The sequence below is a fragment of the Macaca mulatta genome, chromosome 1 (assembly GCF_049350105.2).
Source record: "Macaca mulatta isolate MMU2019108-1 chromosome 1, T2T-MMU8v2.0, whole genome shotgun sequence".
NCBI classification, from domain to species: Eukaryota; Metazoa; Chordata; class Mammalia; order Primates; family Cercopithecidae; genus Macaca; species Macaca mulatta.
In genome coordinates, this window is record NC_133406.1 from 82,776,445 (window position 1) to 82,804,421 (window position 27,977).

Sequence of the window (27,977 nt, forward strand, 5' to 3'; positions counted from 1 at the left end):
AGCATTCCCCTTGAAGATCAGAAGAAGACAAGGATGCTATCTCTCATCACTCCTATTCACCATAGTGCTAGAAGTTCTAGCCAGAGCAATTAGGGAAGAGAAAGAAATGAAAGGCATCCAAATAGGAAGAAAGGAAGTCAAACTGTCTCAGTTTGTAGACCATATGATTCTCTACCTAGAAAATGCCACGTATTTCTGCACAAAAGCTCCTAGATCTGATAAACAACTTCAGCAAAGTTTCAGGATACAAAGTTAATGTACAAAAATCAGTAGCATTTCTGTACACCAACAACATCCAGCCTGAGAGCCAAATCAAGAATCAGTCCCATTCACAACAGGCACAAAAAGAATATGATACTAGGAATACAGCAAACCAGGAAAGTGAAACATCTTTACAAGAATTACAAAGCTTGCTCAAAGAAATCAGAGATGACACAAACAAAAGAGAAAACCATCCCACGCTCATGGATAGGAAGAATCAATATTACTAAAATGGCCATACTGCCCAAAGCATTTTACAGATTCAGTGCTGTTCTTATCATGCTACCAATGACATTCTTCACAGAATTAGAAAAATGTTTTAAAATTCATATGAAACCAAAAAGAGCCCAAATAGCCAAGTCAATACTAAGCAAAAGAACAAAGCTGGAGGCATTACATCACCTAACTTCAAACTATACTTCAAGGCTACAGTAACCAAAACAGCATGGTACTGGTACAAAAACAGACACATAGAACAGTGGAACAGAATAGAGAACCCAGAAATAAAGCCACACACCTATGACCATCTGATCTTTGACAGAGTTGATGAAAACAAGACACAGGGAAAGAATTTTATATTCTATGGAATAACTGGCTAGCCATATGCAGAAGATTGAAACTGGAACCCTTCCTTTCAACATATACAAAAATCAATTAAACATGGATTAAAGACTTAACTGTAAAACCTATTTCTGTAAAAGCCCTGGAAAATAACCTAGGAAATACCATTCTAGGAGCCAAGGCAAAGGTTTCATAACAAAGTCACCAAAAGCCATTGCAATACAAACAAAAATTGACAAATGGGACCTAATTAAACTAGAGAACTTCTGCACAGGGAAAAACAAAAAACAAAAAACAAACAAAAAAAAAACCTATCAACAGAGTAAACAGACAACCTATAGCATGGGAAAAAATTTTTGCAAACTCTGCATCTGATGAAGGTATAATATCCGGAATCTATAAGGAACTTAAACACATTTACAGGTAAAAAACAAACAACTCCATTAAAAAGTGAGTAAAGGACATGAACAGACACTTTTCAAAAGAAGACATACACATGGCCAACAAGCATATGAAACATTTCTCATCACTAATCATGAGAGAAATACCAATCAAAACCACAGTAAGATACCATCTCACACCAGTCAGAATGGCTATTATTAAAAGGTCAAAAAATAACAGATGCTGGTGAGGTTGCAGAGAAAAGGGAATGCTTATACATTGCTGGTGGGAATGTAAATTAGTGTGGTGATTTCTCAAAGTACCTAAAACAGAACTACCATTCAACCTAGCAATCCCATTATTGGCTATATACCCAAAGGAATATAAAATTGTTCTATCATAAAGACACATGCATGCTTATGTTCATCACAGTACTATTCACAATAGCAAAGATGTGGAATCAACCTAAATGCCCATCAACAGTAGACTGGATAAAGAAAATGTGGTACATATACCCCAAGGGATACTATACAGCCAGAAGAATGAGATCATGTTCTTTGTAGCATCTTGGATGGAGATGGAGGTCATTTTCCTAAGCAAACTAAGACAGGAACAGTAAACCAAATACTGCATGTTCTCACTCATAAATGGGAGCTAAACATTGAGTACACATGGACACAAAGAATGGAACAACAGAGATTGGGGCCTACTTGAGGGTGGAGGGTTGGAGAAGGGTGAGGATAAAAAAGCTACCTATTGTGTGCTATGTTATTACCGGGGTAACAAAATAACCTGTATACCAAATCCCTGTGACATGCAATTTACTTGTATAATCTGCACATGTACTTCTGAACCTAAAAGTTATACAGAAAAAGGGAATGAACTATTGATATAAGTAACAATATGGATCAGTCTCAAAATAATTATGCTAAGTGAAAGAAGTCAGAGCAAAGGGAATACATGTTGTATGATTCTGTTTATATAAAATTCTGGAAAATACAAACTATAGTTTCAGAAAGTAGATCAGTGGTTGCCTAGTGGTAGGGGTAGGAAGGGATAGGAGGAAGGAATTCCAACAGGACACAAAGAACGCTTTCAGGGTAATGGATATGTTTGTTATCTTGATTGTAGTGGTCATTTGACAGGTAGAAGAACATGTTAAAATTCATAGAATTGTATACTTTAATTAATGTATTTATTTTTGATATGGAGTCTTGCTTTGTCACCCAGGCTGGAGTGCAGTGGCACAGTCTCTGCCCACTGAGTATCTGGGATTACCGGCATCTGCCACCATGCCTGGCTAATTTGTTGTTGTTGTTGTTGTTGTTGTATTTTTAGTGGAGATGGGGTTTCACCATGTTGGCCAGGATGGTCTGAAACTCCTGACCTCAAGTGATCTGCATGCCTCATCTTCCCAAAGTGCTGGGATTACAGGTGTGAGCCACCGTGCACGGACAAAATTGTATACTTTAAGTATGTGCAGTTTCTTGTGTATCAGTGATACCTTAATAAAGCTATTGAAATATAAAATAAAGTTAAAAAGTAAGAAATATGGAGGTAAGTACCAGAAGTCAAATATAAATGAGTTATAAATGGTTCCCCATGAGGAGCCAGAGAGTTAGGCGATGGGCAAGTCCACTGGTTTCCAAATAAGCCTTTTAGTATTAATTTATTTTTAACCATTTTCCTATTATTTTAATAAACATAGCAGTTGGAAAAAGACACTATAGCCATACAATGGAATTTTCTGAAATCATTAAAATAGTGAAGAAAACGTGTAAGTACTGACATAAAACCTCTCTAGAAGACATTATTTGTTATGAAATGCAAGTTATAAAACAATGTATATCATATGGTTGTATTTATATTTATATAATACATTAGGGATATTGTATGTGTATCTATATGTGAAATTATGCTTAAAGAAAGGACTGAAATAATATGCATATCACATTTCTGGTTGTTTCCTCTGTGATAAGAAGTAGGAAATAAGTGTTGAATGCTAGACATACATGTTAATTTCTACATGTATATGTGTGTTACTCAAATCTTTTACAAAAATATTTGCTTGTTGTATAATAAATATGACAGCAAATGGATGAACAGGACATCTTAAACCTCTCCTACAACTAAATATAATTAGATCTGTATTCATTTATGTGACCTTCTATTAATTATTTCTGTATGTCAATGACTGATAATCACCTTTGATCTGTTTCTGTTATGTAACTCTTAAAGAAGAATTTTATATATTTAGATTTGTTTGTATATCTGTTTCTATCATTGTAGGATCTTGTGAATGAATGGGATCAAAACTTGACTCTCTTCTCTTACACCCTTGAGGAATGGATGAATTGTCAAAGAAATTGGCTTTATCTTGAACCAATCTTTCATTCTTCAGAAATAAGAAGGTAAAATACCATATACGGGTTAAAAATGCATTGTGAGTAATTTATTTTCTTTAATTCTTGAGAAATCATTTCTTCAATGAACAGTCAAGCTATCCTATCCTACTTATAGACACAGGAGTATAATTTGCTGAATCATTATTATTTTTCTTTCATAAAAGATTATAAGCACATTTTTGTAAACCTTATTACTTGACTATTGGTATAAAAATATAAAGAGCTAAGAAAGAAGGGTTAATACATCATTATTGGCTGGGCACATTCACTAACACCTGTAATCTCAGCACTTTGGGAGGCCGAGGCAGGTGGATCACTTGAGGTCAGGAGTTCAAGACCAGCCTGGCCAACATGGTGAAACCCTGTCTCTATTAAACATACAAAAATTAGGTGGGCATGGTGGTGGGCACCTGCAATCCCAGCTACTCGGGGGGCTGAGGCAGGAGAATCACTTGAATCTGGGAAGTGGAGGTTGCAGTGAGCCAAGATTGTGCCACTGCTCCAGCCTGGGCGACAGAGCATTGCTCTGTATTTTTTAAAAAGTATCAGATACATCATTATAATCCCAAAACTACAATATTATGTGTCTCTTTCGTTCTGGAATACTAGTGTGGTTTTGATGTGAATCATAAACATGTTTTTAGTAGCATTCATACATTAGTAAGAATTTCTTAGGCTGAGTGTGATGGCTCATGCCTGTAATCCCAACACTTTGAGAGGCCAAGATCACCTGAGCACAGGAGTTTGAGACCATCCTGGGCAACATAGGGAAACCACATGTCTAAAAAAAAAAAACAAAAAAACCCAGCAGGGTTGGTATCACATGCCTGTGGTCCCACCCAGCAACTTGGGAGGTTGAGGTGAGAGGATGGCTTGGACCCAGAAGGCCATGGCTGCAATGAGCTGTGACTGCACGATGGCACCCCAGCCTGATCCATACCACAGAGAGACACTGTTTCAAGAAAATAAATAAATAAATAAATAAATTTATTACTATTACTTTGCGCCAGATGGAAGAATAGAGGGCCTGGGCAATTGTTAAAAATTCCACCTTTAAAAAACACCATACCATTCCAATTAATTGACCTCTGACTTTTTAAAGTGATTGGTCTTAAGGGTGCTCAAGTTGAGACAAATAAATTAGGCAGAATTTAAACTATTGATAGCAAATCATACAAGCTAGTTTAGCAACCATTCTGAAATAAGGTAGGAAAACATCGGGTGTGTATTTGAAAGGCCTATTATAGCAATGGAAAATCTGGAAAATCTTATGTCATAATATTGAGGCCATCCTGGGCAACGTAGGGAAACCCCATATCTTAAAAAAAAATACAGCCAGGGTTGCTACATAAATACACAAGTGTAAAATATTATATCATTTTAGCTGGGATTGCAGGTGCCCACCACCATGACCACCTAATTTTTGTATGTTTAGTAGAGACAGGGTTTCAAAATGTTGGCCAGGCTGGTCTTGAACTCCTGACCTCAAGTGATCCACCTGCCTCGGCCTCCCAAAGTGCTGGGATTACAGGCATGAGTGAATGTGCCCAGCCAATAATGATGTATTAGCAATTCTTTCTTAGCTCTTTATATTTTTATACCAATAGTCAAGTAATAAGGCTTAGAAAATAAGTCAAGTAATAAGGCTTACATAAATGCAAAATATTATGTCAAATATTTTGTATTTTATTTTGGAGGCAAAGGGAAGCCATTAGATTACAAAAGGGAACAGTTTAAATATAAGTATTGCTTTGTGGGGAACAATATCCATTTGTATTACACATGTATATTTCTTATATGTGTTACACATGTATATTTTTTATACGAATGCTTGGGATTCTTTTATTTGATTGATCTGTAGTTGTTCTGAAAGTTCTCAAAGGTGAAACCACATATCTAAGGTGTATGTCCTTATGGATGCAACAACGTTGAGCCTTAAGTTTAAACTTTAATACTACCTTTTACTAAAGATCAGAATCCTTGGCAAGAGCGTTCAAAGTGTCACTAAATGGTTCCTTTATAGGATTTTCTGAAGTTGAAAAAGATGTTTTCAACTATAGGATTCTTAAGGCATCTATATAATAGATCTAAAGAAAAGAAAAAGTGGGTCTATAATGGATCTGCCTTTGAGTAATGGAGCAGGATGATGAGCCCTGATACCAGGGAAAAAGCATGAAGAAGAAGAATGGGACAAGAGATGCATTACAGGGGCAGACTATCTAAAGGGAATATATGAGAGTATAGAATGCAGTGCTGTTTACCAGAGCTCCAAACTAACTATGAGGGCTGTGCTAGGACATCCCAGAGACATTGGAAGGATACTTAAGAGAAGGTGAGACTGAAGTCTCCTCCTTGATAGGATTTTTGCTGAGCTACAGAAAACTTCTAGGTCCATCATGCAAGATAGGGAATGGGATAATAGTGGAAGGGTTCTTGGGAGATTTTGACATGTATTTCCCTAGAGTGTAGGGACATTAGAAACCAGCGCTTGCCTCTTCTCTGGAGAATTTTAAAGCAGCCTTTAATAACAGGGCAAGGAAGAAGTACAAGAATACATGGTTATCTTAGACCAGTGGTTTTCAACCAGAGGTGATTTTTTGACCTCTGGGGGACATTTCACAGTCTGGAAACATTTTTACTTGTCACAAGTGAGGGGATACTACTGGCATCTCATGGGTATAGGTCAGGATATTGTTGAACATTCTACAATGCACCAGAACCTCTCCCTACCCCCAACCCCCCACACCAAACAAAGAATTATGTAGTCCAAAATGTCAACAGTGCAGAAACTGAGAAATCCTGACAGACATAGTAGGAGTTTCCAAGCTAGAGCCACCTTGGAAGATCTCCACCCCAAAATGGCAGAACAAGGGAGTCCCAGAAGTGTATTACTTAGAGCAGGAGCTTGAGGAATGGTTGTAAGAGGTCAGCTGGCAAGCGCCAAGAGGTTGCGATATAGAGGTTCCTGTTGGGGTGCTCTGAAATCTCCAGCAATGTAGCTTATGGATATCTGCCATGACAGAGGGCATGCAAGAGGCAAAAGAGGATTCAAAGTAACACTAGCTGAGTTAAGAAAAAAAAGTCCCTCTAAATTCCTCCCCTCTTCAACTTCAGAGCCAAGAGGAGTTTGAATCAGGTTGAGGCTAGGGTGGGAGAGGGGTAGGAAATATAGGTGAAGAGAAAAAAAGTGAAAGAATGCAACTATATTATTGTAGAAAATATCTCCCTCATTCAATTCCAATAACAGCAGAAACAAAACTAAATATATTAATGGTTTATCACCTCACATGTGTGTTTTGCTTCCCTTTTCCAAAGGGAGAAAATAATGATAATATTCTGTAAAGGAAAATTTATATACCAAGGCTGACATGGCCCTTACATTTTCTTATCCTCTAAGATGAGATAACCATTAATAGAACTTCAGTGTTTTTATACATACCTCTATCCTCTTGCTTCTAAGCTGAATGCCATCTGTGTCTTCTATTCACATCAAAGCTCTATTCCTTTAAAACACGGATTAAATAGTGTCTTCTCCAAGAAGCTCTTGGCAGATACCATTTCTGCTCCAGAATGTCAGTAACCCTTTGTTTTATTACATTTCTTAGGACACAAATTATTTCTACTTACCTTACGTAGAATTTCTATATATCTGTCTTCCACTGTATACTAAGTATAATCTTGTTAAATGATGGTTGTTGTGTCTAATTTATCCATTTCTTACTATGTACATCACTTGTACATAATAGGCACTTAAAACCTATCTTTGATGATTTATCAATAAAATTTAACATCAAATGTTTTGTAACTCAAACTATTCCATGGCAATGCATTACATTATAGATTTTAATTATAGTGCCTTCAAAAAAATAAAATGACATCTAATTTTGTTTCTAAAGGCAACTCCCAGCAGAAACAGAACTTTTCTCTCAAGTGATTTCCATGTGGAAAAAAATAATGTCAAAAATACAAAACAAACAGAATGCTTTGCAAATAACCACTTCTGCAGGAGTCCTTGAAATTCTGCAAAATTGTAATATACATCTTGAACATATAAAGAAAAGCCTTGAGGTAAAACTATAGCAATTCTAAAGCAGTGAATCATTTAACAAAAGTAAAGTAAAAGTTATATAATGTAATCTACTGCAGAAGCTAATTCCAGTGCAGATTTTCTTTATTTTAGCTGCCAACAATTTTTTAAACTCTTAGTACCTATAGAGTTAATAAAAATATTATCAAAAGGAAAAGTGTATGGACTAATCTAAATGACCATTGGCAAATTATCAAACTTTTGAATGCCCAGGTTCCCTTACCTTTTATTTTTATTTTATTTATTTATTTATTTATTTTTGACACGGAGTCTTGCTCTGTCGCCCAGGCTGGAGTACAGTGGCGTGATCTTGGCTCACTGCAAGCTTCGCCTGCCAGGTTCACACCATTCTCCTGCCTCAGCCTCCTGAGCAGCTGGAACTACAGGCACCCGCCACCACACCCGGCTAATTTTTTGTATTTTTAGTAGAGACAGGGTTTCACCGTGTTGGCCCGGATGGTCTCGATCTCCTGACCTCATGATCCACCTGTCTCGGCCTCCCAAAGTGTTGGGATTACAGGCGTGAGCCACCGCGCCCGGCCTTACGTTTTATTTTTCAAGAGAGATATCCTATCTTTTTTTTTAATATAAGACATGACTTCCTTCAGAAGGTTAATACTTTTTAAAAATATTGTTAGTTTTTAATTTTTGTAGATACATAGTAGGTGTATATATTTATGGGGTACATGAGATATTTTAATGCAGGCATACAATATAAAATAATCACATCAAGGTAAAAGGGGTATCCATAGCCTCAAGCACTTACCCTTTGTGTTAAAAATAATCCAATGATAATCTTTTAGTTATTTTTAAATGTAAAATTAAATTATTGGTGAGTATGGTCACCCCATTCAACTATCAAATACTAGACCTTATTCATTCTGTTTTTTGTACCCATTAACTATTTCTTCTTCTCTCTCTCCCATTCTCTCCACTACTCCTCCTATCCTCTGGTAATTATCCTTCTACTGTCTGTCTCCATGATTTCAGTTGCTTCAAATTTCAGTTTGAAATTTATTTGTGGGAATTTCAGTTCCCACAAATAAATGAGAACATATGAAGTTTGTGTTTTTGTGCCTGGCTTTTTTTTGCTTAACATAATGACCTCCAGTTCCATCCATGTTGTTGCAGATGACAAGATCTCATTCTTTTTTATGGCCGAATAATACTCCATTTTGTATATATACCACATTTTCTTTATCCATTCATCTGTTGACAGACACTTGGGTTGCTTCCAAATTTTGGTTATTGTGAATAGTGCTGCAATAAACACAGAGTGCAGATACATCTTCAATATACTGATTTCCTTCCTTTTGGGTATATACCTAACAGTGGAGTTGCTGAATCTTATGGTAGCTCTATTTTTGGTTTTTTGAGGAACCTCCAAACTGTTCTCCATAGTGGTTGTACTAATTTACATTCCCACAGTGTTACAAGGGTTCCCTTTTCTCCGTATCCTTGCCAACATTTGTTATTGCCTGTCTTTTAGATAAAAGCCATTTTAACTGAAGTGAGATAATATCTCATTGTCACTTTGATTTGCATTTCCCTGATGATCAGTGATAATAAACACTTTTTCCTATACCTGTGTGATGGTTAGTTTTGTGTCAACTTTACTGTATTAAAGGATGCAAAGTATTGTTCCTGGGTGTGTCTGTGAGGGTGTTGTCAAAGGAGATTAACATTTGAGTCAGTGGACTGGGAGAGTCAGACCCACCCTCAGTCTGGGTGGACACCATCTAATCAGCTGCCAGTGCAGCTAGGATAAAAACAGGGAGAGGAATGTGGAAGGACTAGACTGGCTGAGTCTTCTGGCCTTTATCTTTTTCCCTTGCTGGATGCTTCCTGCCCTTGAACATCAGACTCCAAGTTCTTCAGCTTTTGGACTATTGGACTTACACCAGTGGTTTGCCAGGGGCTCTCAGGCCTTCAGCCACAGACTGAAGGCTACACTGTTGGCTTCCCTACCTTTGAGGTTTTGGGACTCTAACTGACTTTCTTGTTTCTCAGCTTGCAGACGACCTATTGTGGGACTTCACCTTGTGATTTGTGTTAGTCAATACTCCTTAATAAACTCCCTTTCATATATACTTCTATCCAATTAGTCCCTTCCCTCTAGAGAACCCTAATACAACCTGGTAGGCATTTATTTGTATGTCTTCTTTTGAGAAATGTCTGTTCAGATATTTTGCCCATTTTAAAATCAGATTATTAAATTACTATTACTTTTTTTCCTATAGAGCTGTTTGAACTCCATGTATATTCTATTAATAGTTATTAATCCCTTGTCAGATGGATAGTTTAAAAGTATTTTCTCCCATTCTGTGGATTGCCTCTTCATTATTTTGTTGATTGTTTCCTTTGTTGTGCAAAAGCTTTTTAACTTGATATGATCCCATTTGTCCATTTTTCCTGTGGTTGTCTGTGCTCATGAGGTACTACTCAAGAAATCTTTGCCCAGTCTAATATCCTGCAGAATTTCCACAGCATTTTCTTTTAGTAGTTTAATAATTTGAGGTCTCAGTGGTAAATCCATTTTAATTTGATTTTTGTATATGACAAAAGACAGGAGTCTAGTTTTATTCTTCTGCATATGGATATCCAATTTTTCCTGCACCTTTTGTTGAGGAAACTGCCCTTTTTCCAATGTATGTTCTTGGCACCTTGGTCAAAAATGAGTTCACTGTAGACGTATGGATTTGTTTCTGGATTTCTCATTCTGTTCCACTGGTCTGTGTGTCTTTTTTTATGTGGCTACTGTGCTATTTTGGTTACTGTAGTTCTGTGATACAGTTTAAAGTCAGGTAATGTGATTCTTCCAGCTTTGTTCTTTTCGCCCAGGATAGCTTTGGATATTCTGGGTCTTTTGTGGCTCAATATAAATTTTACGATAGTTTTTCTATTTCTGTGAAGAATGTAATTGGTACTCTGATAGGGAGTGCATTGAATCTGTACATTGCTTTGAGTAGTGGGGACATTTTAACAATATTGGTTCTTGCAATTCATGAATATAGAATATCTTTCCATTTTTTGGTGTCCTCATCAATTTCTTGCATCAATGTTTTATATTTTTTACTATAGAGATCTTTCACTTCTTAGGTTGATTCCTAGGTACTTAATTTTATGTGTAGCTATTGTAAATGAGATTACTTTCTTGATTTTTTTTTCAAATTATTCACTCTTGGCATATAGGAAAGGTACTGATTTTTGTATGTTGATTTTTGTATCCTGTAACTTTACTTGTTTATCAGTTCTAATAGTTTTTTGGTGGAGTCTTTAGGTTTTTCCTAATATAAGATCATATCATCTGCAAACAAGGAGAGTTTGACTTCTTTTCCAACTTGGATGCCCTTTGTTTTTCTTTTTTCTGATTGCTCTAGCTAGGACTTCCAGTATTACGTTGAATAACAGTGGGGAAACTGGGCACCCTCTATGACCTTCCAGATTTAGAGAAAAGGCTTTCATTTTCTCCCCATTTAGTGTGATACTAGCTGTGAGTCTGTCATATGTGGCTTTTATTATGTTGGATATGTTTCTTCTATATTCAATGTTGAATTTAATCAAATGCTTTTTCAGCATCAATTGAAATTATCATACGGTTTTTGTTCTTTATTCTGTTGATATGATGTTTCACACTGATTTATTTGCATATTTTGAACCATCATTGCATAACTGGGATGAATCCCACTTGGTCATGATAAATGACCTTTTAAATGTGTTGTTGACTTTGGTTTGCATGCATTTTGTTGAGGATTTTTGCATCAATTTCCACCAGGGATGTGGGCCTGTAGTTTTCTTTTTTAATGTGTCTTTGTCTGCTTTTAGTATCAGGGTAATACTGACATCACAGAATGAGTTTGGAAGTATTCCCTTCTCTATTTTTGGAAGACATTTTGAGGATTGGTATTAGTTCTTCTCTAAATATTTGGCAAAATTCAGCAGTGAAGCATCAGGTCCTGGGCTTTTCTTTTTTTTTTGTTTTTAATTTATTTATTATTATTATACTTTAAGTTGTAGGGTACATGTGCATAACGTGCAGGTTTGTTACATATGTATACTTGTGCCATGTTGGTGTGCTGCACCCATCAACTCGTCATTTACATCAGGTATAACTCCCAGTGCAATCCCTCCCCCCGACCCCCTCCCCATGATAGGCCCCGGTGTGTGATGTTCCCCTTTCTGAGTCCAAGTGATCTCATTGTTCAGTTCCCACCTATGAGTGAGAACATGCGGTGTTTGGTTTTCTGTTCTTGTGACAGTTTGCTAAGACTGATGGTTTCCAGCTGCATCCATGTCTCTACAAAGGACACAAACTCATCCTTTTTTATGGCTGCATAGTATTCCATGGTGTATATGTGCCACATTTTCTTAATCCAGTCTGTCACTGATGGACATTTGGGTTGATTCCAAGTCTTTGCTATTGTGAATAGTGCTGCAATAAACATACGTGTGCATGTGTCTTTATAGCAGCATAATTTATAATCCTTTGGGTATATCCCCAGTAATGGGATGGCTGGGTCATATGGTACATCTAGTTCTAGATCCTTGAGGAATCACCATACTGTTTTCCATAATGGTTGAACTAGTTTACAATCCCACCAACAGTGTAAAAGTGTTCCTATTTCTCCACATCCTCTCCAGCACCTGTTGTTTCCTGACTTTTTAATGATCGCCATTCTAACTGGTGTGAGATGGTATCTCATTGTGGTTTTGATTTGCATTTCTCTGATGGCCAGTGATGATGAGCATTTTTTCATGTGTCTGTTGGCTGTATGAATGTCTTCTTTTGAGAAATGTCTGTTCATATCCTTTGCCCACTTTTTGATGGGGTTGTTTGTTTTTTTCTTGTAAATTTGTTTGAGTTCTTTGTAGGTTCTGGATATTAGCCCTTTGTCAGATGAGTAGATTGCAAAAATTTTCTCCCATTCTGTAGGTTGCCGGTTCACTCTGATGGTAGTTTCTTTTGCTGTGCAGAAGCTCTTTAGTTTAATGAGATCCCATTTGTCAATTTTGGCTTTTGCTGCTGTTGCTTTTGGTGTTTTAGACATGAAGTCTTTGCCCATGCCTATGTCCTGAATGGTACTACCTAGGTTTTCCTCTAGGATTTTTATGGTATTAGGTCTAACATTTAAGTCTCTAATCCATCTTGAATTAATTTTCGTATAAGGAGTAAGGAAAGGATCCAGTTTCCGCTTTCTACTTATGGCTAGCCAATTTTCCCAGCACCATTTATTAAATAGGGAATCCTTTCCCCATTTCTTGTTTCTCTCAGGTTTGTCAAAGATCAGATGGCTGTAGATGTGTGGTATTATTTCTGAGGACTCTGTTCTGTTCCATTGGTCTATATCTCTGTTTTGGTACCAGTACCATGCTGTTTTGGTTACTGTAGCCTTGTAGTATAGTTTGAAGTCAGGTAGCGTGATGCCTCCAGCTTTGTTCTTTTGACTTAGGATTGTCTTGGAGATGTGGGCTCTTTTTTGGTTCCATATGAACTTTAAAGCAGTTTTTTCCAATTCTGTGAAGAAAGTCATTGGTAGCTTGATGGGGATGGCATTGAATCTATAAATTACCTTGGGCAGTATGGCCATTTTCACGATATTGATTCTTCCTATCCATGAGCATGGTATGTTCTTCCATTTGTTTGTGTCCTCTTTTATTTCACTGAGCAGTGGTTTGTAGTTCTCCTTGAAGAGGTCCTTTACATCCCTTGTAAGTTGGATTCCTAGGTATTTTATTCTCTTTGAAGCAATTGTGAATGGAAGTTCATTCCTGATTTGGCTCTCTGTTTGTCTGTTACTGGTGTATAAGAATGCTTGTGATTTTTGCACATTAATTTTGTATCCTGAGACTTTGCTGAAGTTGCTTATCAGCTTAAGGAGATTTTGGGCTGAGACAATGGGGTTTTCTAAATATACAATCATGTCATCTGCAAACAGGGACAATTTGACTTCTTCTTTTCCTAACTGAATACCCTTGATTTCTTTCTCTTGCCTAATTGCCCTAGCCAGAACTTCCAACACTATGTTGAATAGGAGTGGTGAGAGAGGGCATCCCTGTCTTGTGCCAGTTTCCAAAGGGAATTTTTCCAGTTTTTGCCCATTCAGTATGATATTGGCTGTGGGTTTGTCATAAATAGCTCTTATGATTTTGAGGTACGTTCCATCAATACCGAATGTATTGAGCATTTTTAGCATGAAGGGCTGTTGAATTTTGTCAAAAGCCTTTTCTGCGTCAATTGAGATAATCCTGTGGTTCTTGTCTTTGGTTCTGTTTATATGCTGGATTATGTTTATTGATTTGCGAATGTTGAACCAGCCTTGCATCCCAGGGATGAAGCCCACTTGATCGTGGTGGATAAGCTTTTTGATGTGTTGCTGAATCCGGTTTGCCAGTATTTTATTGAGGATTTTTGCGTCAATGTTCATCAGGGATATTGGTCTAAAATTCTCTTTTTTTGTTGTGTCTCTGCCAGGCTTTGGTATCAGGATGATGTTGGCCTCATCAAATGAGTTAGGGAGGATTCCCTCTTTTTCTATTGATTGGAATAGTTTCAGAAGGAATGGTACCAACTCCTCCTTGTACCTCTGGTAGAATTCAGCTGTGAATCCATCTGGTCCTGGACTTTTTTTGGTTGGTAGGCTATTAATTATTGCCTCAATTTCAGAGCCTGCTATTGGTCTATTCAGGGATTCAACTTCTTCCTGGTTTAGTCTTGGAAGAGTGTAAGCGTCCAGGAAATTATCCATTTATTCTAGATTTTCCAGTTTATTTGCGTAGAGGTGTTTATAGTATTCTCTGATGGTAGTTTGTATTTCTGTGGGGTCGGTGGTGATATCCCCTTTATCATTTTTAATTGCGTCGATTTGATTCTTCTCTCTTTTCTTCTTTATTAGTCTTGCTAGTGGTCTGTCAATTTTGTTGATCTTTTCAAAAAACCAACTCCTGGAGTCATTGATTTTTTGGAGAGTTTTTTGTGTCTCTATCTCCTTCAGTTCTGCTCTGATCTTAGTTATTTCTTGCCTTCTGCTAGCTTTCGAATGTGTTTGCTCTTGCTTCTCTAGTTCTTTTAATTGCGATGTTAGAGTGTCAATTTTAGATCTTTCCTGCTTTCTCTTGTGGGCATTTAGTGCTATAAATTTCCCTCTACACACTGCTTTAAATGTGTCCCAGAGATTCTGGTATGTTGTATCTTTGTTCTCATTGGTTTCAAAGAACATCTTTATTTCTGCCTTCATTTTGTTATGTACCCAGTAGTCATTCAGGAGCAGGTTGTTCAGTTTCCATGTAGTTGAGTGGTTTTGATTGAGTTTCTTAGTCCTGAGTTCTAGTTTCATTGCACTGTGGTCTGAGAGACAGTTTGTTATAATTTCTGTTCTTGTACATTTGCTGAGGAGTGCTTTACTTCCAATTACGTGGTCGATTTTGGAGTAAGTACGATGTGGTCCTGAGAAGAATGTATATTCTGTTGATTTGGGGTGGAGAGTTCTATAGATGTCTATTAGGTCTGCTTGCTGCAGAGATGAGTTCAATTCCTGGATATCCTTGTTAACTTTCTGTCTCGTTGATCTGTCTAATGTTGACAGTGGAGTGTTGAAGTCTCCCATTATTATTGTATGGGAGTCTAAATCTCTTTGTAAGTCTCTAAGGACTTGCTTGATGAATCTGGGTGCTCCTGTATTGGGTGCATATATATTAAGGATAGTTAGCTCTTCCTGTTGAATTGATCCCTTTACCATTATGTAATGGCCTTCTTTGTCTCTTTTGATCTTTGATGGTTTAAAGTCTGTTTTATCAGAGACTAGTATTGCAACCCCTGATTTTTTTTGTTCTCCATTTGCTTGGTAAATCTTCCTCCATCCCTTTATTTTGAGCCTATGTATGTCTCTGTGTGTGAGATGGGTCTCCTGAATACAGCAGACTGATGGGTCTTGACTCTTTATCCAGTTTGCCAGTCTGTGTCTTTTAATTGGAGCATTTAGTCCATTTACATTTAAGGTTAAGATTGTTATGTGTGAACTTGATCCTGCCATTATGATATTAACTGGTTATTTTGCTCGTTAGTTGATGCAGTTTCTTCGTAGCCTCGATGGTCTTTACATTTTGGCATGTTTTTGCAATGGCTGGTACCGGTTGTTCCTTTCCATGTTGAGTGCTTCCTTCAGGGTCTCTTGTAAGGCAGGCCTAGTGGTGACAAAATCTCTAAGCATTTGCTTATCTGTAAAGGATTTTATTTCTCCTTCACTTATGAAACTTAGTTTGGCTGGATATGAAATTCTGGGTTTAAAATTCTTTTCTTTAAGAATGTTGAATATTGGCCCCCACTCTCCTCTGGCTTGTAGAGTTTCTGCCGGGAGATCTGCTGTTAGTCTGATGGGCTTCCCTTTGTGGGTAACCCGACCTTTCTCTCTGGCTGCCCTTAAGATTTTTTCCTTCATTTCAACTTTGGTGAATCTGGCAATTATGTGTCTTGGAGTTGCTCTTCTCGAGGAGTATCTTCCTGGCGTTCTCTGTATTTCCTGGGTTTGAATGTTGGCCTGCCCTACTAGGTTGGGGAAGTTCTCCTGGATGATATCCTGAAGAGTGTTTTCCAACTTGGTTCCATTTTCCCCCTCACTTTCAGGCACCCCAATCAGACGTAGATTTGGTCTTTTTACATAATCCCATACTTCTTGCAGGCTTTGTTCATTTCTTTTTCTTCTTTTTTCTTTTGGTTTCTCTTCTCGCTTCATTTCATTCATTTGATCCTCAATCGCAGATACTCTTTCTTCCAGTTGATCGAGTCGGTTACTGAAGCTTGTGCATTTGTCACGTATTTCTCGTCTCATGGTTTTCATCTCTTTCATTTCGTTTAGGACCTTCTCTGCATTAATTACTCTAGCCATCAATTCTTCCACTTTTTTTTTCAAGATTTTTAGTTTCTTTGCGCTGGGTACGTAATTCCTCCTTTAGCTCTGAGAAATTTGATGGACTGAAGCCTTCTTCTCTCATCTCGTCAAAGACATTCTCCGTCCAGCTTTGATCCATTGCTGGTGATGAGCTGCACTCCTTTGCCGGGGGAGATGCGCTCTTATTTTTTGAATTTCCAGCTTTTCTGCCCTGCTTTTTCCCCATCTTTGTGGTTTTATCTGCCTCTGGTCTTTGATGATGGTGATGTACTGATGGGGTTTTGGTGTAGGTGTCCTTCCTGTTTGATAGTTTTCCTTCTAACAGTCAGGACCCTCAGCTGTAGGTCTGTTGGAGATTGCCTGAGGTCCACTCCAGACCCTGTTTGCCTGGGTATCCCGCAGCAGAGGTTGCAGAAGATAGAATATTTCTGAACAGCGAGTGTACCTGTCTGATTCTTGCTTTAGAAGCTTCCTCTCAGGGGTGTACTCCACCCTGTGAGGTGTGGGGTGTCAGACTGCCCCCAGTGGGGGATGTCTCCCAGTTAGGCTACTCAGGGGTCAGGGACCCACTTGAGCAGGGAGTCTGTCCCTTCTCAGATCTCAACCTCCGTATTGGGAGATCCACTGCTCTCTTCAAAGCTGTCAGACAGAGTCGTTTGCGTCTGCAGAGGTTTCGGCTGTGTTTGTTATTGCCCTGTCCCCAGAGGTGGAGTCTACAGAGACAGGCAGGTTTCCTTGAGCTGCTGTGAGCTCCACCCAGTTCGAGCTTCCCAGCAGCTTTGTTTACCTACTTAAGCCTCAGCAATGGCAGGCGCCCCTCCCCCAGCCTCGCTGCTGCCTTGCCGCGAGATCACAGACTGCTGTGCTAGCAATGAGGAAGGCTCCGTGGGTGTGGGACCCTCCCGGCCAGGTGTGGGATATGATCTCCTGGTGTGCCTGTTTGCTTAAAGCGCAGTATTGGGGTGGGAGTTACCCGATTTTCCAGGTGTTGTGTGTCTCAGTTCCCCTGGCTAGGAAAAGGGATTCCCTTCCCCCTTGCGCTTCCCAGGTGAGGCGATGCCTCGCCCTGCTTCAGCTCTCGCTGGTCGGGCTGCAGCAGCTGACCAGCACCCATCGTCCGGCACTCCCCAGTGAGATGAACCCAGTACCTCAGTTGAAAATGCAGAAATCACCGGTCTTCTGTGTCGCTCGCGCTGGGAGTTGGAGACTGGAGCTGTTCCTATTAGGCCATCTTGCTCCGCCCCAGGTCCTGGGCTTTTCTTTGCTGGGAGACTTTTTATTACAGCTTTAATTTCATTACTTGTTATTAGTCTGTTCAGGTTTTATATTTCTTCATGATTCAATCTTGGTAGGTCGTATGTGTTTAGGAATTTATCCATTCCTCCTAGATCTTCCAATTTGTTGGCATATAGTTGCTCATAATAGTCTCTAGTGGTCCTTTGAATTTCTGTGGTAGTGGTTGTCATGTCTCCTTTTTTTTTTTTTATCTGTGATTGTATTTATTTGGGTCTTCTTTCTTTTTTTTTTCTTAGCCTGGCTAAAGGTTTGTCAGTTTTCTTTATTTTTTTTTTTAAAAACAACTTTTCATTTTATTCATCTTTTCTATAGTTTAATTTCATTTATTTCAGTTCTGATATTTATTTTCTTCTACTAATTTTGAGTTTAGTTTACTCTTTTCTAATTCTTTAAGATGCGTTGTCAGGTTATTTGAAGTTTTTCTACTTTTTTGACATAAACACATCTATAAACTCCCCTTTTGGTATATCCCATAGGTTTTGGTATGTTGTGTATCTGTTATTATTTGTTTCAATAAATTTTCCAATTTTCTACTTAATGTCTTCATTGACACTGACATAGTCATTCAGGAGCATATGGTTTAAATTCCATGTGTTTGTAAAATTTCCGTAATTCTTCTTGTAATTGAATTCTAGTTTTATTCCATTGTGGTCAGAAAAGATACTTGGTATTATTTCAATGTTTTTGAATGTTTTAAGACTTATTTTATGGCTTAACATACCATTCCTTGAAAATGATCCATGGGCTGAGTAGAATGTGCCTCCTGCAACCATTGGATGAAATGTTCTGTAAATATCTATTAGGTCCATTTGGTCTCTTGTGCAGATTAATTCCAATGTTTCTTTGTTGATTTTCTGTCTGGATGATCTGTCCAATGCTGAAAGTAGAGTACTGAAGTCTCCAGCTAATGGAATGTGGTGTATCTCTCTCTTTAGCTTGAATAATATTTGCTTTATATATCTGGACCCTTCAGGGTTGGGTGCATTTATATTTATAATTGTTATATCCTCTTGCTGAATTGACCCTTTTATCCCTATATAATGACTTTCTTTGTCTTTTTATGGTTTTGTCATGAAATCTAATTCGTGTGATATAAATAAAGCTATTATTGCTCTTTTTTGGTTTCCATTTGCATGGACTATCTTTTTCCACCCTTTTCAGTCTATGTGTGCCTTTATAGGTGAAGTGTGTTTCTTATAGGAAGGAGATTATTGAGTCTTTTTAAAAATCTATTCCGCCACTCTATGTCCTATTGGAGAGTTTGGTCCACTTACATTCAATGTTATCATTGATAAGTAAGAACTTAGGCTTGTCATTTTTAAAATTTGTTTTCTGGTTGTTTTGTGGTCTTCTCTTCTTTCTTTCCTTCCCTCTTCTCTTCTTTTTAGTGAAGGTGATTTTCTTTGGTGACGTTTTGTAATTTATTGCTTTTTCTTTTTTATGAATCCATTTTATCTTTTTGGATTTGAGGTTACCACGAGGATTGCAAATAATATCATTTAACTGTTATTTTAAATTGGTGACAACATAACACTGATTGCATAAACAAACAAATGAGCAAAAACAAAGCTAATAAAAACTCTACACTTTAACTTTGTCCCCCTTTTTAACTTTTTGTTTCTTTCCATTTATACCATATTGTATGATCGATGTCTTGAAAGGTTGTTCTAGTTATTTTTTATTACTTTGTCTTTTAGCCTTTCTACTTAAGATATAGTAGTTTACACACCACAATTACAGCATTACAATATTTTATGTTTTTCTGATTGATGGACTCTCTTCAACATTTCTTGTATAACAGGTGTCATCTTGTTGAAATCCCTCAGCTTTTGTTTGTTTTGAAAATGTCCCCTTCCTGTTTGAAGGATATTTTGGACAGATATACTATACTAGGGTAAAAGCTTTTTTTCCTTCTGCAGTTCAAATAATTCATGCCACTCTCTCTTGGCCTGTAAGGTTTCCACTGAAAAGTCTACTGCAGGATATATTGGAGTTCCATTGTGTTTTATTTGTTTCTTTCCTCTTGCTGCTTTTAGGGTCCTTTCTTTATCCTTGAATTTTGGAAGTTTGAATATCAAATGCCTTGAGAAGAACCCCTCTTCTTTGGGTTACATCTGTTTGGTATTCTATAACCTTCTTGTACTTCAATACTGATATCTTTCTCTAGGTTTGAGAAGTTTTCTGTTATTATCCATTTCAACCCCTATCTTCATCCCTACCTTCTCTTTAAGGCCAGTAACTGTTAGCTTTCCTATTTTTAGGCTATGTTTTATTTTTCTAGCTGCTATTTTCTAGATCTTGTAGGCATGCTTTATTCTTTTTTATTCTTTTTTTCTGATGCCTCATCTGTATTTTTCAAATAGCCTGTCTTCAAGCTCATTAATTCTCTTCTGCTTGATCAATTCTGCTGCTAAGAGACTCATGCAGTCTTCAGTATGTCAGTTGCATTCAAATCCAGAATTTCTGCTTTATTCTTTTCAGTTATATCAACTTCTTTGTTAAATTTATCTGGAAGGATTCTGAATTCCTTTTCTTTGTTATCTTTAATTTCTTTGAGTTTCCTTAACATAGGTATTTTGAATTCTCTACCTGAAAAGTCACATATCTCTGTCACTTTGGGGTTGGTCCCTGGAGCCTTATTTAGTTTATTTGGTAAGATTTTGTTTTCCTGGGTGGTCTTGTGGCTTTGTCGGTGTTGGCATTGAAGAGTTATGTATTTATTGTAGTTTTACAGTCTGGGCTTGTTTGAACTTACCATTCTTGGGCAGGCCTTCCAGGTAATTTAAGAAACTTGGTTGTTACTTTCTATGTTATTGCTCACTGCAGCTGTATTTTCATTAGGGGGTACCCAAAGCTCAGTAATGCTGTGATTCTTGCAGACATATAGAGGCGCCACCTTGGTGGTCTTGGATAAGATTCAGAAGAATTCTCTGGATTACCAAGCAGAGATTCTTATTCTCTTCCCTTACTTTTTCCCAAACAATGGAGTCACTCTCTGTGTGCTGAGCTGCCTAGAACTGGTGGAGGGGTGACACAGGCATGCACGTGGCCACCATCACTGGAGCTGTGGTGGGTCAGACCTGAAGCCAGCACTGCACTTAGTCTTATGCAAGGCCCACTGTAATCACTGCTTGGCTACTGCCTATGTTTGCTCAAGGCCCTAGAGCTCTATAATCAGCAGGTAGTGAAGCCAGCCAAGCTTGTGTTGTTCCCTTAAGAGTAATGAGTTCCCCCTGGGCCCTGGGCGGTCCAGAGATGCCATCTGGGAACCAGTACCTATAGTCAGAAACCTTAGAAATATACTTCTCTATTCTACTACACCTGAGCTGACACTCAAACCACAAGACACAGTCCTTCCCACTGTTCCTTTCCCTTTCCACAGGCAGAGGAGTCTTTCTCCATGGCCGTCACCACCACAGGTCCATAGGGAGTACTGCAAGGTACAGCTGATGTTCAGTTAAGCCCAAGGACTCTTTAGGTAACTTATAGTAAATGCTGCCAGGCTTTGGACTCACCCTTCAGGGTAGTGGGCTCCATTCTAGCCCAGGGCAGGTCCAGAAATGCCATCCAAGAGGCAAGGCCTAAAATCAGAGACCCCAAGCGCCTGCTTGTAGCCGAGCTGGTACAAGCTGTAAGGCAAAGTCCACTTTACTCTTTCCTGTGCTTTTCTCAAGCAGAGGTCTTCCCTCCTAGCCAAAACAGCTGGGAACATGTTGGGTCACATGTGAAGCCAAGACTCTCAGAGTCTCACCCAAGGCCCATGGCATGTACCACCTGGCTACTGTTGCTGATTATTCAGAGCCCAAGAGCTGTTTAGTTAGCAGGTGATGAATCCTGCTAGGACTGGATCCTTCTGTTCAAGGCAGCAGGTTCCCTTCTGACCCAGAGTGTGTCTAGAAATGTCATCCAGGATCTAGGGCCTAGAATGGGGGACTCATGACTCTGCCAGGTGCCCTATCCTACTATGGCTGAGCCAGTATCCAAGTTGTAAGAAAAGTCCTCTTTAGTCTTCCCTCTCCTGTCCTAAAGTGGAGGTAAGGAGTCTCTTTTGGAGCTGGGAACTGTGCTGCCTGGGGTTGGAGGAGAGGTGATGCAAGCTCTCCTTTAGCTGCTTCAGCTGGAGTCTCAATAGGTCATGTGTCCCCCTAGTCCACTGGCTCTGAGCCCAACATGGCACTAGGACTTGCCTAGGACTTGCAGTCTTTATGGCCTCTGCTGCCTTTCAAGTTTGTTTAGAACCCCAGAGCACTTTAGCCCACAGAAGCAAGGCTTACCAAAACTCAAGTGCTGACTGCTAGAATGGGTGATTACCCTCTGGCTAGGGCTGGTCTGAATGTTCCCTCTGTGGGCTTCAGCTGAGTTATGTGCAGTGTTGGCAGCACTGAGTTTCAATGCAAAATTCAACAGTCACTGTGCTCTCTCTCCCCCAAGCACACACATTCTCTCTCTCTGCTACATGTCCACCACAGGGAGTGGGGGAAGGGTGGCTTCGGCAATTCAAGACTGTTTTTCCTACTCTCTTAAGTGTCTCTTTCAGCAATATAAAGTTAAAACCAGGAACTATGAATGCTCACCTTTTTATGAAGATGCTTTTTCATAGAGATAGTTGTTAAATGTGGTGTATCTGTGGGGAGCACAATCAGTGGAGGAGTCTATTCTGCCGTCTTGCCTTCCTTATCTTTAAGTTGGGAATAATGATAGTGCTACCTTGAAGGGTTTTGTGCTCACTGAGATGATGCATTTAAAGCATAAGTGCTGGCAAAAATAATTGCTTTTTCCCTAACAACGGAGTCTCTCTCTGTGTGCTAAGCTGCCTAGCGCTGGCGGAGGGGTGACACAAGCCCACTGTGGCCACCATCGCTGGAACTGTGGTGGGTCAGACCTGAAGCCAGCACAGCACTGAGTCTTGTGTAGGTTAACTATTTTTATTAGCACTATTAAGTTGATAAATTCTGCAAAAGTTGAAACAGAATGTTTTTATGAGTCCATAAATTAAATTACTGATTCCATATATTTATACATTGTCAGAACATTAAAGTATAAGCTAGACATGTATCCTAAAATACTAGATTTTAATTTTTGAGATTTGTGGTGTGCATATTCACTTTACTTCATGAGCCAAGATTTTTATTCAGGCATTAATTGGTTTTGCTTACTGAACACAAGTAACAGTGGTTGTGATGAGCCCTCTTAAACAACTATAGGCAATCACAGCCTATACAAAATTTTCTGCCCATATAGGCCCTCTTTTATTGAAATCTGCACTCTGGAACAAGCATAAGGGGCTGCAGCCAGATTGATTCTGGTTAATAAAAGCCGGTTTACCAAATCATCATTGAGATAAGCCTTCCAGATATTTCTAGCACATCTTTAGACTATTACTGAGGATCATTACAAACCAATAGCTTTCCATTTATTCATGTATTGAGCACCATTTTGTATCAGGCACTGCTGCTATGTGCTGGTACTACAAAGATGAAAGAAGTATTCCCTACTATTACAGAACTCAAAATCTATTTTAGGAGACAAAAAAAGTAAGGAGATATTACAATGTGATGTATGCTATGATGGGTTGGATAGTATGGCCATATCAAAGAGTACAAATTAACCCAGCCTGGGAGCAATGATAACTGGCCTTGGTCTTGAAAGAAATATAGGTGTTAGATAGGTAAAAGAGTTAGATTAGAGGAGGATGGGTAGCTGGGAAGAGTATTTTAGGCAAAGGTAAAAAGTACAAAGACATGGAGCCATGAGCGGGTATGGCACATTCTGGATTTGTAAGCAGAATGGTACAGATAAAACAGGTTGCAAATGGGAAAGTGGTGAAAGATGAGATTCTCCAGTCAAGCAGAGGACAGAGGGTGAAGGGCCTTGAATATCACAATGAGTTTTTACTTTTATGATAGCCACTGAAGAATTTTAAATAAGAGAGTGAAATAATTAAATCAGAAATATATCTCTGGAAAGAAGCATAGAGGGGATTGGGGACAATGAGAATAGATGTTTAAAAATCAGTTAAAAGACTAGAAATACTGGAGGCTAAAGTAAGGCCATGAGGAAGATGAAAGAAGGTAGAGCTTGGAGCATCAGATAGGAAGTAGAGAATAAAAGAAAGAGGTCCCGGGTTATGCCTAGATATGTTTGGTTCATATTGAAAATCTAATACTTATGGGACATTCAAGTGAACATCTTCAATTAGCAATTGGGTATGTAGATCCAGGGCAGAGAGAAGTAATCTGAGCTGAAGAGCAAGTATGTCTGTATCAAATAGCTCAAGAAGAGCATAATGAGTAGGAAAAGTGATGGGGTTGGAACTCAACAGATGTCAGCATTAAGATGTATGGGTCAAAGAGGGACTTTTGATGGAAAATAATAAGATGTAGCTGAGGGGTGAAAGAGAGTGAAATTTCAGAAGTCAAAATGAAGGACAGAGTCAACAGAATCAAATGCTATGGAAATACCACGTAACACAAGGACTGAAAAGCTCCCAGTAAATTTGGTAATAGTCAGAGCCAGGTGGCAGAACACAAGGCGACTGAGAGATACAAACAATCTGACTTCACAAGTTCTTTTCAAGAACTTCGTGGAGAGAAGACAAGCAAGTAGACAGTAGCTATAGGAGAACAAAAGGAGATGGAGGGTTTCTTATATTGTTATAATGAGAGAAATTTAGGGGGAGGCCTATTGCAAGGGAGAGATTGAAGTTACAAGAGAATAATAAATAAATCAAGAGTATCTTAGTCTGGCATAAGTTAATGGGTATCTCTTCCTCTGAAAAGAAGGGAAGGATTGAGACTGGTGTTAATGCCTCTGAGTTGTAGAAAGGAGTGAGAAATGTAGAAATTCTCTGTACAGTGAATGTAATCTGTGATATGGTAACTTAGTCTATAAAGTGATAACTCCACCTATAGGGAAATAAGAGCAGAAAGAAGTATGGGAAAGCAATGTTGATAAAACCAAAATACAATACTTTATTATTGATCAAGAATAAAATGGTATATGTGTGTCTAAGGGTGAGATTTTCTTGTTTATTTGGGTTGTAGCTTCATTTGTTTTAGTTTAGCTTTATTAAACTTTTTTTTTTTTTTAGCAATTTAAGTATCACTTTCGTTAAGCATGGAATGTTATTTTGACTGATACTACCATATATACTATAACTAATATTGTGACTTTTGTTTATAAGTATAGGTCAAAATGAGGATGTAATTCATATCATGATTAAATATATATTCTGAATTGCATTTCTTTTGATTCTGGACAGGATTACCTTGAAGTTAAAAGATTAATTTTCCCAAGATTTTACTTTCTTAGCAATGCTGAACTTCTTGATATTCTAGCTGATAGCAGAAATCCTGAGTCTGTACAGGTAATAACATATTTCTCTGCTCAGCAATATTATATTAGCAATAGTCAGATCACAATTCAATAATATTACTGACATTTGTTTCTGGTTCACAGCCTCATCTTGTGAAATGTTTTGGAAATGTAAAACAATTATTGATATGGAAACAAGACATTGGCCCTCCTGCTGTAAAAATGCTAATATCTGCTGAAGGGGAAGGTCTCGTGCTGCCAAAGTATGATAAATGTTACAAACTGTTTAGATCCTATACAACCTCATTATTTAAAATCTCTGCTTTGAAATTTTTGATATATTATAAAAGTGCGCTAAGCAAACTATTTCTTCAAAGATTATATCCTTATGTAAATATACTTTTGCCTTTCCATATTCCCTACAATACATAATCTCACCTTTGCTCTAATTAAAGGTTGAGAAAGTAGTCTTCAAACTCCCAGGTGCATTCTAATTTGTGCTTACGTTTGATTCTGTCATTAAATTCTGCCTTAAGTTTCCTACTCTCTTTTTAGTGCTTTCCCCCTTTTTGGTTTTATTATATGAATATAGATAAGAAGAAAATTTGCTATTTGGAGTTGTTGATGCAACTCCCACTACTGCTTCTGCTGATCTCTGGTTTCATTATGGTCTGCTCCCAGGCAATAAAGACAAACTAGGTCCTTCCATTACACTAATTCAATTTGCCAGCCCCAGCAAGGGCTCTCTAACCTTTGGCAAGTGGTCCTGATGTAAGTTGATTTTTTAAAAAAATGCTGTGCCCAACCCTTCTTATCTACCAAAATCCCTATTCCAACCCTGCTGTTTAAAAGATCCAGTGAGGAAGGCTGGGTGCAGTGGCTCACTCCTGTAATCCCAACACTTTGGGAGGCTGAGGCAGGTGAATTACCTGAGGTCAGGAATTTGAGACCAGCCTGACTAACATGGTGAAACCCCATCTCTACTAAAAATACAAAAATTAGCTGAGCATGGTGGCAGGAGCCTGTAATCCCAGCTACTTGGGGGGCTGAGGCAGGAGAATCATTTGAACCCAGGAGGTGGAGGTTACAGTGACCCAAGATGGCACCATTGCACTCCAGCCTGGGCGACAGAACAAGACTCTCTCTCTCAAAAAAAAAAAAAAAAAAAAAAAAAAAAAAAAAATTCCAGTGAGGAATCCAAAACTGTTTTATAACACAATTTGTTTATCTTGTAAATACCATTTTACATGAAACTTATTTATTGTGTAAATTCATGATTTTGATATCAGAATTTCCTAAAGCATGTTCATATGTTTTCTGCATAGTTTTCTAAATTAAGATCTAGAAAAACCAAAAGGCAGTAGTAGTCCTTTGGCCCATGAATATTATTAAAGTATATAGAAAATTTAGTCTACATGCTTGTCAAAGGACTGAAACATGAATTAAAAAATAATTCTTCATGATATTACTTTTGAAACTAATTTTAGGAAAATTCGTGTAAGAAGCGCTGTAGAACAGTGGCTGGTAAATGTAGAAAAAAGCATGTTCGATGTGCTAAAAAAGTAAGTACAATTTTCAAATCCTAAAATTATATATTATATATATCTATATAATGATGATGGCACATGATGACTAAATGGAAAATAATCGCTTTTACAGTGTAACTGTCAGTTTGAGAGTGTTTACATGGACATCCTTCAGATGGCTGTTGTGTACATTGTGATTCAGCTGTATCAGGAAACTGTTCAGGATCTGAACTCTGCTCAGTAGGGCTCCCATTTCAGCACACCTCTCCACTTTGCATTTTGGTTCTACTTTTACTTCCTTGGATTGTTTACTTGGTTTAGTCTTTCTAACATTCTCCTTTTCATATTTAAGTATATCATTGCATCTGTTTAGAATGAAGGAAAAAACCTCAGAGTGTGAACTTTTAAAACTAACTTGACTAGAACTGTTATATTGTATTTCTAATTATTCATTGTTGGTTGTAGAAAGGCTATTGACTTTTAGGTTTTCATATCTATAGTTGTTAATATTATTCTGAAGGCCAATACAAGGTTTCTAGAGCAGAGAAGATTATTATTTACTTACATAAATAACCATTCTGGCTCTCCTTTTCCTCAACTCTTGTAACCACCCAGTGGGTTCACCTTGCTTGCTGCCTGGACGGAGCCAATTTATCAAGACAGGGGAATTGCAATGGAGAAAGAGTAATTCACACAGAGCCAGCTGTGTAGGAGACCGGAGTCTTATTATTAATCAAATCAGTCTTCCAGAGAATTCAGGGATCAGAGTTTTTAAGGATAATTTGGCAGGTAGGGGCTCCGGAAGTGGGGAGTGCTGATTGGTCAGGTTGAAGATGGAGTCCTAGGGGGGTCCAAGTGAGCTTTTCTTGCTGTCTTCTGTTCCTGGATGGGAGCCCAGAACTGGTTGAGCCAGATTACTGGACTGGGTAGTATCAGCTGATCCATCAAGTGCAAGGTCTGCAAAATATCTCAAGCACTGATCTTAGGTTTTACAATAGTGATATTATTCTCGGGAACAATTTTGGGAGGTTCAGACTCTTGCAGCACGAGGCTGCATGACCCCTAAACCATAATTTCTAATCTTGTAGATAATTTGTTAGTCCTACGAAGGCAGACTAGTCCCTAGGCAAGACAGGAGTCTTCAGGAAAGGGCTATTGCCGGTTTTGTTTGAGTCAAATTGTCAACTAAATTCCTTCCCAAGATTGGTTCGGCCTACACCCAGGAATGAACAAGGACAGTTTAAGGGTTAGAAGCAAGATG

General features: G+C 38.3%; 1 protein-coding gene across 2 annotated transcripts in view; it reads left to right on the forward strand.

Annotated features, from left to right (window-relative positions):
• The window catches only part of DNAH14 (dynein axonemal heavy chain 14), a 497,862-nt gene that overhangs the window by 141,096 nt on the left and 328,789 nt on the right, over window positions 1-27,977 (forward strand). The window contains exons 21-25 of one of the 2 annotated variants that reach the window (XM_077938651.1): window positions 3,493-3,614; window positions 7,505-7,676; window positions 25,138-25,242; window positions 25,335-25,453; window positions 26,678-26,755. In XM_077938651.1, the coding sequence (XP_077794777.1) occupies window positions 3,493-3,614; window positions 7,505-7,676; window positions 25,138-25,242; window positions 25,335-25,453; window positions 26,678-26,755 (596 nt within the window). The remainder of the gene's footprint in view (window positions 1-3,492; window positions 3,615-7,504; window positions 7,677-25,137; window positions 25,243-25,334; window positions 25,454-26,677; window positions 26,756-27,977) is intronic. The other variant, XM_077938650.1, reaches the window with a different exon arrangement.